Source organism: Myotis brandtii, unplaced genomic scaffold (genome assembly GCF_000412655.1).
Source record: "Myotis brandtii unplaced genomic scaffold, ASM41265v1 scaffold24, whole genome shotgun sequence".
Classification (NCBI taxonomy): domain Eukaryota; kingdom Metazoa; phylum Chordata; class Mammalia; order Chiroptera; family Vespertilionidae; genus Myotis; species Myotis brandtii.
The window spans coordinates 1,092,049-1,110,552 of record NW_005359063.1 but is presented as its reverse complement, the minus strand read 5'-3'; the positions used below and the strand labels follow the sequence as shown (position 1 = coordinate 1,110,552).

Here is an 18,504-nt window from a genome sequence, read left to right as displayed (position 1 = left end):
GTAGGCTGACCAGGGGGAGGGACTGTGGGAGGCTGGCCAGCCATGGGGTGGGGCTGTGGGAGGTTCCGATTGGGGCGATTGGAGCCAGCCAGCTGGGGGAAGGGGTCGTGGGAGGTTGGCCAGCCACAGGAGGTTCGCTGTGGGAGTGCACTGACCATCAAGGGGCAGCTTCTGCATTACACGTCTTCCCCCTGGTGGTCAGTGCATGTCATAGCAACTGGTCAACTAGTTCTGGTCGTTCGGTCTTAACGGTCACTTAGGCTTTTCTATATATATAGATGTTGGACAGATAAAATTAAAATACAATGCATACATTGTCACATATTTTAATTTGAAAGACCTTTGATAATCTCTTGGAGGAGGTAAAGCTGAGAATTAAAAATGTGGAATCTATGTATTGAAGTGAGAGTGAGCCTCATTTTCAGAAACTCTATCTGAGCTGTATTTCCTTCTATTGGCTAAGTTATAGTCATCAAGGGAAGCTTTGTATGTGTTGGTATTTTGGTTGGTTGGCTCAAGTGGAAACCACATCAAGGTAGAAAACACTGTCCATTTCCAACAGAATTTATTTAATTCCCTGTGAAACATGGTGACTTTGATTTGAAAGTCAGACTAGAGAAAGGAGGTGGGTTAGGACAAGTGCTCCAAGAAGAAGAGGAATATGGAGGAGCTGGCAGTATCCATTCCCTGAATAGCTCTTGGATATGAGGTGCCTGTCTATAATAGATGCTCAATAACTGTTCATTTAAAAAGAAACAACACAAAACAACACCACCATTACAATAAAATAATCTACTATAATAAAAGTGTAATATGCAAATTGACCAAATGGCCGAACAGCGGAACAACCATCCGGACAACACGCCATGACACCCACTGGCACCAGGCCAGCCAAGGCAGGTGTGATGCAATTGGTCAGGGGCCCAGCCATTGCCCCATGATTGCCCCACAGAGGGAGGCCCAGGCTACCTGGCCAGTGGTGCTGCGGTGGGTGGGCGGGGCCTCCCTCTGTGGGACGATCAATCACTGGGCTCCCAGACTGTGAGAGGGTGCAGGCCAGACTGAGGGCCCCTCCCCGCCCCCCCCCCCAGAGCACGAATTTCGTGCACCGGGCCTCTAGTACCTATATATGTTTCTGACAACTCCGAAGGCTTTTTTACAGGTGCCAGTTCATGTCCAGCAGCTTGGGTAAGATATAGTTGCCTAAAAGAACAAATAAGAAAAGCAGTCTGTCAATCAACAAATACTGTGCTACCTGTTTACTAGTATTATCTCTCTTCTGGGTGCTAGACAGACATAGATGAAAATGAGACATAGATCCTACCCTTGAGGCATATAAGGGTAGCAGGCAGGCTTACAGTGTTTAGGGTGATGGTCTGTGCACCCTAACGGGTAATTAGCATAGTGTGGGGCAGAGAGAAGAAGCCTCGTTTAGCTCTGGGAGGTAAGGGATGGTTTCCAGGAGGATATAAAACCTGACCTGTGTCTTGAAGAACCAGGGGCTGTTTGCCAGGGAAGAGCCTGGGGTGAAGGAAGGGCATTTCATGATCAGGGACTAGCACACTTAAAGTCCCAGCAGTGAGAGTGAGCACGCCGCCAGCTGGGTCGCATGTAGCGAGCCAGAAATGACAGTGGCCTCAGTGGGTTTTAAAACAAAGAGAAAAAGAGAAAGAGCAAGCAGTAGGAATCCAATGACAGGCAGGTCTGGCCTTCACTGAGTGGCAGGTGTCAGCTGCCGGCCGGAGGAACTGTGCCTGCGGTCGCAGCTCTCTGCGCATGCATTGAACTCTGCTCCCCCTTCAGATTCCCACTGAACTCTCCGTCAGAAAATACACACCCTGAAAGCTGTGCATGGCATTCCCATCAGGTTTGCCTGAAGACAGCAGAAAGTAATTGGGCCCTCGAAGATATGCGAACAACCCCTCACGCTTCGCAGCTCAGCAACCAGAGTGAATCCCCTGGTTTACCCGCTGCCAGTTATTTAAAGAACATGAGTGAAGTGTTATTAAAAATGCTTTAGGCTCCAGAAAATAGCATAACTACATACACTATTTCTATCTGTGAAACCTGCTTAAGACCTAACTTAGCAAAGGTTAGCTGGGTATGGAGCTCTGGTCTGGGGGTGGACATGTCTGAGGCCACAGAATTCTCTTCTCTTCTGGTTTCACTATTTTGAATAATTAACATCTTACTAAATGCCACAACCTTCGTAAATCTGGTTCCTCTCTTAGTCATTAATTTGTTGTCACTTTTGCATGGCCACAGAAAGTATCTTACATAACGTTATTACGTGAAGCCGGTGTCAGATTTGTAGGCCTTAGTCACTTAGCCTCAACCCCGTGGCACTTGAGTTCCTGGGCAGTCACCTCTGGCTGACATTCACCTCATCTAATGTTGCAAACAAATACTATAACCTTCTATGTGAGTTGTGAAGGGAAACGTAGCAACTATTAGCTAGAATACCCCATTCTTCTTCCAGATGAGAAAACAACTTTTTATATATCCACTGAGGACAGTTAATGTCTGTTTCTCACACCCTACTAGTGTCATACAGGACTGAATCCTCAACAAAAGAGGTGAAAATGGCAGTTACTATAAAATATACAATAGGTAATATATTTCTTTGACTTGAAATTAGGTACAAAAACAGCTCCTGAATATATTTAAAGTTTTCCTCTGGATAAGAAGTCTAACAGATAGTTGTGGGTTTATACATTCCTTTGTGTCTTTAGAGAGATTTTCCTAAAATGTCCTAAAAAGTTGCCTCAAGTGCCTTAGCTGGTTTGGCTCAGTGGATAGAGCGTTGGCCTGTGGACTGAAGGGTTCCAGGTTTGATTCCAGTCAAGGGCACAGGCCCGGTTTGCAGGCTCAATCCCCAGTAGGGAGTGTGCAGGAGGAAGCTGATCAATGATTCTCTCTCATCATTGATGTTTCTATCTCCCTCTCCCTTCCTCTCTGACATCAATTAAAAAAATATATTTTTAAAAGTTGCCTCAAGGAGTTTTCAATCTAGTGAGGAAGCAGACATTAAATAAGTAATCACCAGTGTGATAAATGCTGGCTACACAGGGAAGGTGTTGGGTGCACCTGACCCAGTTCTGGGAGATCTCTCCCCGCTGTCTCTTGTTCCTTGGGTAGATTTTGATTTAATCTCTCCCAACTCTGAAGCACGACTCATCTCACCTACCAAAGAAAGCCAACCCACAGAGAACTGATGAACAATGTGGACTTTACTGAAGATTTTTGTGGGGAGGACAGAGGATAGGGTAACATTGCAAACAACTTAGTGAAGATCCCCATTGAATTTTTCTCATCTCCTTTCCTGTCCTTGCCAACTTTTCTCTGGCCAAATGAAAGAATTCCCCTTTGTTATAATTAGCACTTCACATTCTTATCAGCACCGAATCAGACTGAGCTGATGGGAGCAGGAAGTGGGGTTGGCAGTCTACAGGGTAGCTCTTTTCTAAGGTTTGGCTGGTTCAAAAAAGAGGACAGTGGACAGCAGGGAGAGCAGTGGTTAGTAGCCACAACACCAGCAAGTTTAGACATGATTAGAGGTGGGGCAGAAACATTCCAGACTGAGGGGACAGTGGGGCCCCCACCTCCTAGGGGCCCTCAAGGAGTCCACCAATCAACCAATTCATTCAGCTTGACTGCCTACATTATCTACAATGGTCTTTACCTCTCCAGGGAAGCACACACACATTGTGGGAGGGAGAAAGGTGGTCTCTTTCTCTATCCTGCCCCATGCGCCTTCCCCCCTATGAAGTCATTGCACTATCTCCCAGTGTCTCCAATCTTGCATCCTGACACCTGTCACTTAACCCACCAAGCACAAACCCACAACTTATCTGCATTCACCGTTCTCGGAGCACATTAAGAGGTTTGTAGACAACAAATACTTTATTAGGACTCAAATAGTATTTTTCCATGCCACACAAGCAACAGGAACTACTTGAGTGGAAATGTTTCCCTGGCCCCTTCACTATGTTGAACGTCTTTGCTTCCATTCCCAGACTCAGACATGTCTCTCCCATCTTGCACATGTAGACCCTACATTTGTGTGATTTATTTCCCCTCTCTCCCTAAATGTGCTATCATTTAGATTATTTCTTGTTTCTGACTACTTGTCCGAATTATAAATGCCTCTTTTAATTCCATCATATTCCAGGGCCCTGGTTCTCCATCAAGATTGGTCTATAAAGACTCCTTTGTCAGGTAAGAAAAAGATAAGCTAAGATGCAGAGCCATGGGCACAGGTGGTTTCTCTTATGTAGGAATTGACGTGACTTTGAATGCCAGGCTATTTTTTCTGTCTCGAAAGCAGTTGAGTCTTTCCTTAACTATCAAAGGAAACAATTCCATATTCTCCAAGGTAGCCAGAAGCCCAGGACACTTACAGGAAGATGCCACAAAACGGATCACTCTCTCCTTTGTGCTAACTCCGTACCTCATGCACCTTCTGCTGCACTGCTTGGCCTTGATTTTCCTGCCCATACTCCCTACCGGCCTGGAGGCTGCTGAAGGTCAGCAGTTCTGACACTCATGGGAAGTGTTGGCTGCTATAACTGCAGTGTATTGCTAGGAAAATCAAGTTTGCACTGTACAAATGGTCAACTCTCATGATCCTATGCCTTCACCATAGCCATTTTGTGACTTCCTTCTTTTGCAACTGTTGCAGTCTGGCTGGAGCACTAAAGAATTAAATCATCATTAGAAAGAACTTGATACAGATACAGATGTTTAAAAAATACTGTCTAGATACATTTCACCTGGGTATTTTGAGATCCACAAGTCTACAGTTGAATAGTTGATCAATGAGCTCCAAATTTTCTTCTTCCAGTTCTTGAATAGCTTTTTCCAATACATCAACTTCCTTTCTATGGATTGCAATCTGTTCTCAGAAGAAGAGAGAATGGATGGTTGGTACTTATTTAGTTCTATTTAGTCTTCAATGAGAAATTCAACTCCTAAAAGTGCTTTTGCCTAAGAGGAAGAGCTATATAAGGTTAATTACAAACAACACAGAAAACTAAACAATACTGGAAAAAATAGTAAATTATGACACTTTTAAAAAGAGAAGTACAGGCCTAGAGCCCTTTCTATCAGCTTCTATAGTACTATCTTTTCCTTTAGTGATGGGGTTGTTCTGAGAAATATCAAGTAGATGAAATATTGTGCATTCATTCATTCATTCATTCATTCAAATGTATTGTATGCCTACTATGTACCAGAAACTATAGTACACTTTGGGAAAAAGGATCTCAGTCTAGTGGGAAAAATGGTGATAAAAACAGAAAAGAGTGTGTTAAAACCATAGGAAGCTGTCCAGGTGCTGAGGGAGGAGACGGAGGCTCAGCCCATGTCTGCCAGGTGTCGAGGTTGGGGTGGAGATGGTAAGATGGAATTAATAGAAGAGATGACATCTAGTCTGGACCTTAAAGGCTATGTAAGGATTCTCTAGGCAGAGAAGAGGATGTATATTCTTGGAAGAAGGAACCACGTGTGTAAAGGCACAGTTATTTTGGTGTGATAGATACAGAGTGGGAGTTGGGAGAAGTAGGAGAGGAACTGGACAATGAAGGAAGAGGCACATAATACTAAGAGTCTGGCTTTTGTGTTGCAGGTGATGGGAGCTCTTTGATAAACGTAGTAGGTTTAAATAACAGTAAGGAGTATGGCTAACTCAAATATGAACAAAATTCGCTGGTTACCTTGATCCATTCTTATGTGTATTTTGATAACTTCTGTCTAAAGATGGCTTAATAGTGGGAAGAATATATTGAAAAATATCTCTAGATAGAATCTTCAACTTACCTCTCTCTCCCCCCAAAACTGAAAAAAGTAATGTGTCTTGAGGAAATAGGAGACAAGAAAAACAAAGGGGTTTAGATTCAGTATCTCTTGTTAGAAGTGTAACTGAGATGATTACTGAGAAAGAAATGACTAACATTTTATGTTTGTAATTGAGATTTAATTATTGCCTTTTAGAATCTGGAGGTATTCAGTGTATTGCCACATGTATACCTCTATCACATAAGTAATTTATTAAATGCTTGGATTCTTACTGTGGCAAGGTTCTTACTGTGGCTGGATGCAGAAGGATACAAAAGTGAATTAGGCATGGCTCCTTCTCTCAAGAGACTACAATCCAGGAGACAAATATGCAAATAAGGATAATATAAAACAATACCAGTGTCTTAGTAGAGGCTCAACTATTGCTGGGGCTTGGAGTTAGGAAGTAGAGAATGTATTATCCACCTGCCTTCAACAATTTAGCAAAACCATTAAGTCCATAATACTAAATTACAAAGCTCGGGGTTAATGCTTAGAGAGAACCAGCTTGATTACAAACATGAATGCCCTAAGGAAAAGTTTATAATTTTTAAAAGTCAAAGGATGAGAAAAAATTATGGAGTTATAAACAGAAGGAATTAATAGAACATTTGGAAATGTTTGACCTAAGGGCTTGGCATGCTTGGGAGGCAGCACACTCAGTTCTTGGTCTCTTTCCAAAGCTGGGAATGAGGGCCCTTTTGGGGAGTGGAGTCCAGCCTTTCAAACTAAGGATATCCTGTGACATCACCGACCCCTTTAGAGTACTTTGTAAGTTGTTATCTCCTTCCCGGCCTTTTGAAATGTTAGGGAAATGAAAACGAGTTCCTTTTACGGCCAAGTAAATACCTTTAGATTTCTGGACGAAGAAAGTGAAGGGAGGGAGAAGAAGACCATCTTTCCTCCCCGACCCTGCTCTTCCCCAAACACCCAACAAATGTACCGAGGAAGCTGGGAAGGATAATTTAGCTACAACTCAATAGTTAATAACTTAGTCAGGGACCTAGGATCCTAAATAAAATACATGCTCTTGAAATGTTCCCCTGCAAAATCCGAGTTCGCTTTACACTTCTTAGCACTTGGCACTCTGATTGCTAATGGGATTGGATCCTTTTGTCTAGTTTTCCTGGATTTCCATTTAACTTAGTCTAAGTTATTTAGAAATTTCATTTTTCTTCATTTTCCTAATAAGCAGGCTAACTAAAACCAGGTAATGAAAGCCATGCAACAGGATGTCTCATATCCTTCCCAGAGATCTAAGTTTTTGGTTATTGCTGAGAGAAAGTTAAATGGAGAAATATTTTTAGGAGGCCCATTTGTTAAAGATCCCTGTTACTCATTCAAAACCTTCCTCAAAGAAATTAATTCCTCTAATAAAGTAATTAGAACACATACATTGTTCTGTATCCAGGCAGTTTTCAATTCTTGTAATAGTACTTATAACCAGAAATGGTTTTAATTAATTTTGTGAGTAAATTTAATAATGCTAAAATGAATATTTATTGAAATAAAGATAAATTAAATCTATTAAATTTCCTTAAAATGATTTGTCCTTTATTACTAAGCTCTTTTTGCTCATGATTCAATTAAACTTGGCATTTTTCCTGTCTTTTATTTCCACTGAATTATGAGAAGTAAAAAAATATAACAAAATGAAATGTCATTTATGGCTTTGGTAGAAAGGATCAAGGCACCAAAACAGCCCAAATATAAAATTTTATAATCATTTTCTCTAAACCTAATATCTATGACGTCTCATAAAATATAAGATTTGCACTATTAAATTATTATCATTGGGATCATTCTGTTTATTTAATAAATAAATCCCTCCCTAATATTTTTTAACTATTGAGCTCACCTTAAGTTTTTTACATTAATACTTTTAAAAAGATGAAAATTGTTTAATCATTTCAGAGCATCAAAAGACAACATAAGATTGGTATTTTGGAGTCAGAAAGCAATAACTCAACAGGTTCATCTGGGATCCTTGCAAAATGCATTTCAAAAACATCCTGGAGCATTCTTGCCATTGTCACGGCAGCAAATGCATGTGGATCTTTACATTCTTCGTTGTCCACTTTTCTCTTGGTAGTTCCAAGATCCTTTGGGTTTTTTACATCATAATAGTTACTGAGTTCCAACGCATTAACCTCAATAGGATTATAAAAGAGCTACTCATGTGAAAAGTGTTTCTTTGCAAGCATTTCTTTAAGAATCTCACTACAGTGCTTTAATCACCCTGTTCCTTGAACAGTCTTCACAACTTCATATTGTTGCTGAGAATCTGGCAAAACATTCTTCAGCACAGTTTCTCTTATAGGTGGTTTTGCAGATTTTTACCCCCATAAGTGCTTGGGAACATTCACCTCTTTAACTACTGAAGTTGTGGAGTTTTATCTCTTTCCTCTTCACAATCCTTGTAACCTGAGCCACTGTTTGTGAGGTAGAGTTGGTGGGTCACCTTGTGCTCTATTTGAAGGAGAAGTAGATGTTTCAGGAACTATAAAGTGACTCACTTGCTGCTTAACTACTTTTTCTGATGCTTTAGGGAACTTTTTCTTTAACAGGAGAATCTGCTAACATTCTGTTGAGTGGTTTTCTTTATTGTTTCCTTACCACCCACCTCTTGTTCTTCATGTGGTATCTGAAATAATTTCTGCCTAAACCCCTTCCCTAGTGCTTGTGCTATAATAGCAATGTCATCTCCAAACTTGTGGTATAAACAACAATTTAAAAACATTGCGTTGAAGTCTTCTATACATTCTGAAGCCTGCACATAGTAACGCTCCAAGCATTTCTTAAGTGTTCTTAAACCCATTGGGTTCTTTATGATGGCATAATAATCAGGCAAATTTAGTTCCATGGCATCCACAGGCTGCTAAAAAGGCGAAGAAAAACTATGCTTCCATAAAGCCTCTGAAATAACCTTCTGTAGATGCTGCAGTTGACTTGTCAATTCCCGTTTCTTGTGGTATTTATAGACTCTGGTGGTGCAGGGTCAACAATAGCTGTTTCTACTTGGCAGAGACAGTCCTAACTGCTTCAGATCCTGTTATTCTAATGTGTCTACAAGTGCATGCATGTCCTCTTCTTATACAAATACTAACCGTAGTTTCATTATGTATGCCGCAGTTGTGGATAATTGCAGTTGCTGCCATCTTTCACAGTCTTTCTTCCCGCCTTTCTAAGTCACACATGGCGGTCCCAGCAGGAAAAGCCTGTGAGCTCCTCTTGGGAAAGGGGGCTGGTCTGATCGTCCCCTTCAGCTGCACAGGATGACGTGGTGCAGGGCCAAGGGTCTTCCATCCCCGCCCGCTCTTGCCCTAATGGTGGCTCAACTTAATACCTAGTTTTAAAAACTGGGGATTCATCTTGATCAGTTTTTGGAAACAGTATGGACCATGATTTTATCAAGGCAATTTAAAAAGAACTGTCAACATCACAAAAAGCATGTTAATTGTTTTTAATCCCTTGCTTTCTAGACTCACTAACTCTATTTGGTCACATGGGAAGCTAGGAAAAGGGAAGAGAAGAGAAGGTGACAGTGACATTTTCATCTCAGGTGTCTGAGCATATGGTGCAAAAGGAAATGCAAGAAGAGAAAATTTAAGGGGACATTTAATGAGTTCTGCTTTGGCTATGTGGAGTTTGAAGTGCCTTTGGGACATCCAAGTGGGACTATTTGGCAGGCAGATTAAAATATAGGTCCAGAGCTAAGGACACACACAAGTTAGTGCTGAAGATGTACCTCTGAGAATCACATACAAATAACTTGCTAACAAGAGCCGTGTGTAGTTGAAGAGAGTTCTCTCAAACAATAGTGAGTTCTCGTTCACAGATGGCAACTAAGCATAGGTTTGGTGGCTACTTGTCAGGGCATAAAGGGAATTTCAAAGTACGGTAGTGAGTTTGGCACAACCTCTGTAGCATCTTATAACATCTAGAGACCAAAGATGATGTGCTTGTTTCATCCAACAACATGCTCTCACATATTCACTCAAAATTTAAGCTGTATATTTGATTCATTCCTCCAATAAATATATCTATACCCAGGGACATCCTTTCATTCAATAACTACTTAATGAGAATATTTTATTAGGTTTCAGGGATATATAGTGGAAAAGTCATACCCTGCTCTGTGAAGAGACAGATGCATAAACAGACAATTTCAACATATTTCATAAAAGCAAGAGTTACAGTGAAACAAGAGAGCACTGGGGGAAAAGCACTTACGACTTCCTGGGGGAGCTACAAAATGATTCACACAGCAATGGACAATCAAGTGGCTAAAGGAAGAGTTGGAGTTTTCCAGGCAAATGAGGGCAAGGAGTAAGGGCAGAGGGACCAGTATGTGCAGGGCAGGGAAAAGGGAAGTACCCCAAATAGGGTTCTAGATAAAGAAGGTCTAGAGGTCCTCACATGGTCACATCCAGCAAGAGCCGTGTTAGAGCCTTGGTACAGGGAGACGGATGGACAGCTGGGCCGCTGGTTCCCACAGGCTCTTTAGGAGGAGGGCCAGGCTGGGATGGGATGGGATGGAGAGACTGCAGTGGGCAGGGACATCTTGACCATTGGCAAATGGCTATAACTGTGGGTTTGGTGTTGGCTGCAACCGAATGTCCAAAAGGCCAGAGCAGTCATTTTAGAAGTCAGCGGTGTGGGAAGCAGACTAAAACACTCCCCACACAGCAGAAAGGCAGAGGGAGCAAGGATCCCAAGGAGACCCCATAGATCTGAGCCCTTTTTACTAACACTCCCCACAAGAGGGCATGTAAGCCCCACCTCCCTATACATCAAGGGTCCATCTTAGAGAAGAGCAGGGGGAGGAAAGAAAATCAAGACGGAACATCTATTGGAAGGAGACCATGCTATCCCCCAAAGGCAATTTACAGCAGCAAACGGTGAGGTTAGAATGATCCTTTGGCCTTGCCCCATCCCCCAGAACAGCGGTTCTCAACCTGTGGGTCGCGACCCCTTTGGGGGTTGAACGACCCTTTCACAGGGGTTGCCTAAGACCATCGGAAAACACATATATAATTACATATTGTTTTTGTGATTAATCACTATGCTTTAATTATGCTCAATTTGTAACAATGAAAATACATCCTGCATATCAGATATTTAGATTACGATTCATAACAGTAGCCAAATTACAGTTACGAAGTAGCAACGAAAATAATTTTATGGTTGGGAGTCACCACAACATGAGAAACTGTATTAAAGGGTCGTGGCATTAGGGAGGTTGAGAACCACTGCCCCAGAAGGAAGTGGGGCCCTGAGGAAGACCAGATCAGTTTGAAGGCATAAAGAAGCTTGTACATTTGGGTATATTTTGTGAATTGTGACGCCAAAAATGACTTCTGGTTATTATTGAAATTATTTATGGCATTTGTTGAGTAACAGCTTGTAATAAGATTAAGACTCCACTTGAATTTTATTTTACCTCCGTCAGTGACAGTTCCGTGCTTTTCCCAGGACTTTAGCTCATAAATAAAAGTCATTTCCAATTCAAAGAACTGAGAAAGGGACATTGTTTTTAACAATTCCACTCACCTCTTTTTTTAGCCAGTCATTCTCCCAGATCTCCCGGTAGCTGCCCTTGTCGATGAACCGCACGGCATTCTGAAAGACAATTTCTCTTTAAGGACGAGTCACCGTGGCGGTTCACAAGTTTAGCACTGATGATGCAACTCAACTTACCTGGTCATTCCTTTTAAATTCTGCTTTGCAAATACTTTGGAAACACACCTAAGAACTTTTCGTTCCGCTGTTCTGGCTTTACTATCCTACTGCATTGTTTTTACTGGTTTACACTGCCTAAGACAGGCAACTGAGAGAACTGTCTATTCAATTTAGTCTCTGCTGTGACCCAGTCTGACTGCCATGGTGAAATCAAATCACTAATGATCTGCTTCACAATTAAGACGGCTAAGCTGTAGTGACCAAACATTCTTCAAGTTAATGGTCAAACACATGACCCAACCTATAGTAAAAGCACGAATAATTACATTACTAACTTTCTAATCAAAGATTTCTGCGTGTCAGTAATAACAATAGTACATATTTACAAACCTAACATATCTATCCCTAAAGTACTTTTATATGGATACCCATGTTACCAATTCAATATTCAGCCACTGAAGGGCACAACCGAAAGAAGAGAAATTAGGAAAAATCTTCAAGTTCATAAACATGGACAGAAATAAGTTTAAAATATGTTAAGGGTAAATTTATCCCTTAGAGTTAGAAGATTTGCAATAATTTTTTTTTCTTTAAACCAGGCTAATTAAACTAAGAGGGGACCTACTAGCACATTTCCTAGGAACCAGGAACTTCTATACTTTTGCTACAACCCATTACTTCTCAAGTTTCCTCAAACACAGACTTTCATCTGGACAAAAGCAGGGAGTAGCTCATAACTGAAGTTATTTGGATAACAGCTTCATTCACTAACAATGGAGCAGTGGTTTTCAACTTTGACCACACATTAGAATCTCCCAAACACTTTGGAAAATCCAGGAGCTCTGGCAACATCCCAGGCCAATTACATGAGCATCTCTAAGTGGGACTCAGGCACCACGTGGGTTAAACAAATTTCTCAGGTGATTCCAATATGCAGCCAAGGATGTGCCACAATGGATTATAGGAAATTAAACTATGTGCTAAAATAGCCAGGTTGAATGAGGCAAACTCATTTGCGTGTGAGGGTGTTGGGTTATGCAGAGAGAAGAAAACGTGTGTGATGATTAAGAGCAATGATCTGAAGGAGAGAGGAATCTTGAATTGAATCTCGAGTCTGCCACATGCTCTGGGCAAGTCATAAAATGTCTCTGTGCCTTGGGCTTCTCATTAGCAGGTTCCTACTTTTTAGAATTGTTGAGAGACTTAGATGTAAAATGTGAGGAACAGTAAACCAGTCCTCATTATATACTGAGCATGTCTACTTAAAGCATATCTGACCTACATATACCTTTTTAATCATCTTAACTATGATCAGATCACTAAATTGTTGATTTCACCATTTTGTCATATTCAGTCAAAGTGGCCCAACTGTATGGGCAGACAAACCATTGGTCAGTTTCATAATCTTCTATTTGTGTAAACCAGTAAAAATCACACAATAGGATAACAATAGTAAAAGAACAATTGAACCAATAGGGAAGCAGCAAACAGTTGCAACTGAAACTCAGTGAAGAACTTTAGAAAAGACCAGGCATTTATGATTCTGAAGAAGGAATATTCCAGATGAAGAGACAATCCCAGTGGGGACCTCACTGATTTAGGAGAAGTTCTGTGGACAGGGGAAGGACAATGAGGAAAAAAAGAGATATTTTTGCAAAACAAAGAAATTCAAAAACATATAAGATTAGAAATTATATTTCAAATATTTTTTATATCCCAAATCTTTAAAGCTCCAGGAATATAAAGTATGCTCCGTTAGGTTTGGATATGTCAGAAAGTACTTTTTAGACAAACTATATTTCATTCTATAATTCATCCACAACTTTATTTAATAACTTACTGTAGCCATTATTATTATAATACTTTAAAAATAAATGAATAATAATTTACTGAGCTCTTGATCCTTATAAGGTACTATACTATTTAAATCATCTTATTCAATCCTTATTCTTTAAAGGTAAATATTATTATTGTCCCCTTTTTATAGATTTGAAAACTGAAGCCCAGAAAAGTCAAGTAACAAATTCAGTTTATACACCAACTAAGTGATAGAACTGTAATTTAAATTCAAACTGCCTAACTTAAGACCTCAAGTCCTTAACTATTATAATACTAGAGGCCTGGTGCACAAATTCGTGCACAGGTGGGGTTTGGCAGGGCTGGCGGTGGGGAGGGACTGAGGGTGGTTGGCCAGCTGGCCCTGCCCTCTGGTTGAACTCCTGGTCAAATTCTTGGTGGAGGGGACAATTTTCATATTAGCCTTTTATTATATAGGATACTACAAGGAAAAATAAGGGGGAAAGTTGTGTGTTTCTTAAAATAAGAAAATTGAAGTATACCTCTGTGGCCCATTCCTTCTTTTGGTCCAGTTGCAACAAAGTGTCTCTGATTATTCTTTTTCTAGCATCTTCTAGAGTGATTTTATACTGTTCTTTAAAAAGAAAATTAGAAGGCTTAACAAAGCTGATTCTAGATAAAGCCATGATGTTAGTAAATTTTATCTTCCATGATCTTCACCTCTCTGTTTTACACCTTTTACTCCCTGAGTTTTTAGGGTACATAGTTAATGAAGCATCTAGAACCTTCAGTTAGCAGAAATGCTCCAATAATTTATTAGCACCTTAATGTTAGTTTAAGATGACATCTCTCCCAAGAACATTTGTACTTTCAAAGGATTGTCTCTCCAAAGGGAGAGCTTCCAATATTTGAGTCCTTGTGTGTCCATCTACCCTTCATATCACACAACTTCATGTCACACAACTTCCTGTCACACAACTTCTGATTCCACAACAGAAATATAAGGGAGATTTGATTACCCACTTGCGGAGCATCCTGTACCTCTGACTTCACCTAACTACATTTCCAGTGTTCTTGGCGTGTGTTTCCTGGGATGGGTAGGACAAAATGAGAAGAGGAGCGAGAATGGTAGAAGAGCTGTGAAAGTCAGTAGACCTGGCTCTGAGTTAGGCTCAGAGGAAGAGAGAGGACAGAGAAGAAGTGCAGATTCTCTACCCTCTCTGGACTTTCTTAGGTCATAAATGTCAGAAGTGAGAGAGCAAAGGATCATAAAATTTGAGGCCTTGAGAGTTGCTTAGAGGTCATATAACCAGCACCCCTATTCAAGGGGAGTGAGGCACAGTGACATGGGGCTGCTTTACAGGTTGGAGAGAAGCAAAGCAGGATAAATCAGTCCAGTTTGTTCACTGTTCATACAATAAATCATCAAGTTTTTTTTATGTCTGTGACACTATTTAAGGCACTGATAGTATTGCCAAATAAGAGACAAAACCCCTGCCTTTAAGACATGTACGTTCTAGTGGGGAAGCCAGACCAGAAATATGTAAACAAGCAAATAAACATTTTGGGTGGAGATGTGTGTGATGAAGAAAAACTACCAGTCTCTATTTTAGATACGGTGATCAGAGAATACTTTTTTTAGGAGGTAACATTTGAGCAAAGATTGAATAAAGTGAGGGCGTCACCCGTGTGCAACAGGAGGGAACTGGACCACTCCCAACCAGAGAACAATCAGGTTAGTTTTGTTTTATGATAACATCTACGTTATATTTATAAGGCCTGAAGGATCATTATTGGGAAGTCGGAAAGTATTTTCTCATACAAATGATGTTGACAATGAAGGTTGCTGGATTTCTGGGCTGGTCCACAGAGACCCGTTTAGTTACAGGATTCCGTCACTAAACAGTAGCATTGTCCCCATAGTGGTGTGGAACCTCACTGCCCTTTGGGACATTGTTTCAAAGAGACAGTGCTCCCCACAGACCGAGTCAGCCAAGAACTCTCAGGGGTCTGCCTTGCATGGGGGAGTCTGCAGGTCTGCTCTTTTTGTTTGTTTGTTTTTTGTTGTTATTTTAGCATTATTTTTTTTATTATTGCTTAAAATATTACAAAGAGTATTACATTTGTCTCCTTTTTTTCCCTGCAAATCAAAACAACAATGAGGTACCATCTCACACCTGTCAGACTGGCTATCATCAACAAATCAACAAACGACAAGTGCTGGAGAGGATGTGGAGAAAAAGGAACACTTGTGCACTGCTGGTGGGAATGCAGACTGGTGCAGCCACTATGGAAGACAGTATGGAGTTTCCTCAAAAAGTTAAAAATGGAACTCCCATTTGACCCATTGATCCCACTGCTAGGAATATATCCCAAGAAACCAGAAAAAACAATCAGAAAGGATATACGCATCCCTATGTTCATAACAGCACAATTTACCATGGCTAAGATTTGGAAACAGCCTAAGTGCCCATCAGCAGATGAGTGGATTAGAAAACTGTGGTACATCTACACGATGGAATACTATGCTGCTGTAAAAAAGAAAGAATTCTTACCATTTGCAACAGCATGGATGGAACTGCAGGTCTGCTCTTTCAGTAGTTTGGAGAGGGGGCCGTGGGGCTGGGCGGGACTTAGTACCATTTGGACTTAGTACCGGAAGAACTGCGTCTCCTAACAGAGGAAAACGCTGAAGGCAGAGTGTAAACACTTCTCTCCCTCATCTTTCTATTACTGCAATCCCTGGGACTCAACAGACATTAAAAATATTTTGAAGAAAATTAAATTGGGCAAACTGCCCGTCTTTGGCAGGTAGGGATCTGAGGCTGCAGCGCAGGACAGCAGCCCCAAATCATGGCAACGGTCAGTGGCAGCTTTGGTGGGAGGGAGGGGCCGTCAGCAGGGAGGAGGGGAGAGCTCCCCAAGTTGTGGAGTGGCCAGAAAGGGGGCCGCAGTGGTCAGGATCTGCCTCTAATGGAGTTGGAACAAGAGTGTCTGATGAGACAGCGGTTTATAAACAAGAGGGTTCGTAAGATTTTGGGGACTAGTCTAATTTGACATCTGGAGAGTGAGAAATGGAAGTTTTCATTCTTCCAGCCTACAGGTGCTCATCGCTAAAATCTGTATTTTTCTTACTCATTTGAAGTAATTGCTTGAGTATATTAATCGTTCCAACCTCATTTCTGATGGAATCTCTTTTTCAATTCAGGACATAGTCCATTAGACTAATTCTGGGTATTTTTGAAACGTCTACCCAACAAAACACTAACATCAGTCTAAAAGTTGCCATGTATCAGGAGGCTAGCTGTAATAATTTTACAGACTTAGCATTTAAAAGAAACTATACAGCCCTGGCTGGTTTGGCTCAGCCACAGGTTCGATTCTGGTCAAGGGCACATGCCCAAGTTGCGGGCTCGATCCCCAGTGTGGGGCGTGCAGGAGGCAACCAATCAATGATTCTCTCTCATCATTGATGTTTCTATCTCTCTCTCCCTCTCCTTTCCACTCTGAAGTAAATAAAAAAATAAAAACAAATAAAAAAATAAAAGAAACCATACAACCTGGAGCTTGATAACATGAAATATTAATTCTTTGCTGTAAATAATAAAAAAGAGATGACTGAATACTCTCTGACTAAAGTTGTAGCTCTCTCTGTTGCCATATTTGTACTGAAAAAGCAGTAATAACATCCAAACTCTGTTTCAAATTCCGTATAAAATTGTGTGGGCTGCTTTTCTTCTTAAAAGCAGAGTTGACCCTGCAGAAGGGAGGATGTGAAACCTCATCGTTACCCTTTGCGATTCAGATGATCAGATAACAACTCTTAACCACTCATGTGTGAATACAGCCAAAGGAGGTGGGCGTGTGTGAAAGTCTCCTCATAAAAGTGTGAGACGTCGCCAGTGGGAGCGTGGGAGACTGTGACCTTGTGCCTTCGGGCTGCTGGCTGCTCAGGTGCCCAGTGTAATGTGGTCACTTCTCACAAGCTGACTGCCTGGCCGAGGCGTGCTTTGCATTTCCTCCTTTCTCTGTTGTGTCTAGCTCAGCTTCGGCTGACTCCTCCACAGCTTTTTGGGAGTTGGCTGTCTACTCTTCACATACTTCTGGTGTCAAACCGCTTTATTGTGCTGATCCTCCCCCGTGTGGTGGCCTCCTTTCAGCCCCATCTGGAGAAAACCGAGCAGCACCAGCCATGGAGCGTTTCTTCAGGCACAGCGCGTTACAGAGCCGTCCCTGCCTCCCTGCCTCGGCGCTGGGAGGACTACCTGAAGCATATTGGCTTGGTGTCAGACCCATGGGTTCAAATCTCATTTCCACTACTTACTGAGCTTGTGAGTTTGGTAAAGACAATGAACTCCTCTGGGCATCTCTTTCCTCATCTTTAAACTGGCACAGTGATATCCAACCCAGAGGAGCTTGTAAGGGCTAGAGGCGATAAGGTGTAGAAAAGCAGGTGCTGTGAGTGCTCTTGGAGGTCACTGGGGGCCTCTCAGGTTACCGATGAGGAAACTGACATTCAAAGAAGGAATGTTACTTTTTTTGTAAGTGGACCTGAACCCTCGTCTTTTAACTCACAAAGAACTTGTATGGCTCCCTGTCCTGTGCACCTGGAAGGACAAAAGTCAAAATGATCTGTGACCCTAACATCTAATGACGGGTAATAACCCACACTTTCTCTATTCCTGGGCCTACCTCAGCTTTCCTTTCCTTTTATTGTGCGAAGGAGCCATGTCCTGAATAATCAGTCACTGTGTTTCGGTACCAATATCCTAATATCTCCTCCTAGCTAAAGCTCAGGGCAGCAGCTCGAGGCGCTTCTTTCTCTTCCTGCCCCAGGGCCCAGTGTGGCTGCTGAATGAGTCAGGGTGGGACAGCGGACCAAGGATGGTTTGTGCTGGGTCTGAGCAATGACCCACGAGGAGACATGAACAAATCTCTGATTAGTTCTCTTCAGAGCCTGGGCTGGAGAATACGGCAAAATTGATCTGTGGGAAGCAAGGAGAGAACGGGACAAGCACACAGAGCATAGCAGAGGTGCCCTGAGAGGGAGTCACAGACCGAGAGGTAAATGTAGAGAGGAGCCATCCTAGGGCCACCACTGATCCGATGGCCTTCACTTTCCATCTTCAGTCCTCCCATTCCTCACTATAGTGATCATGGGACATCAAGCAACCTGATTTTCGTCTCTTC

The 18,504-nt window shown here is 41.7% G+C and overlaps 1 protein-coding gene across 1 annotated transcript in view; it reads right to left on the bottom strand.

Moving 5' to 3' along the window:
- Positions 1–18,504, bottom strand: part of CCDC83 (coiled-coil domain containing 83) — a 41,061-nt gene that overhangs the window by 3,221 nt on the left and 19,336 nt on the right. The window contains exons 7-10 of the mRNA XM_005866870.2: positions 13,857–13,948; positions 11,389–11,457; positions 4,773–4,894; positions 1,124–1,203 (exon numbers count right to left, since the gene is read on the bottom strand). Of these exons, the coding sequence (XP_005866932.1) occupies positions 1,124–1,203; positions 4,773–4,894; positions 11,389–11,457; positions 13,857–13,948 (363 nt within the window). The remainder of the gene's footprint in view (positions 1–1,123; positions 1,204–4,772; positions 4,895–11,388; positions 11,458–13,856; positions 13,949–18,504) is intronic.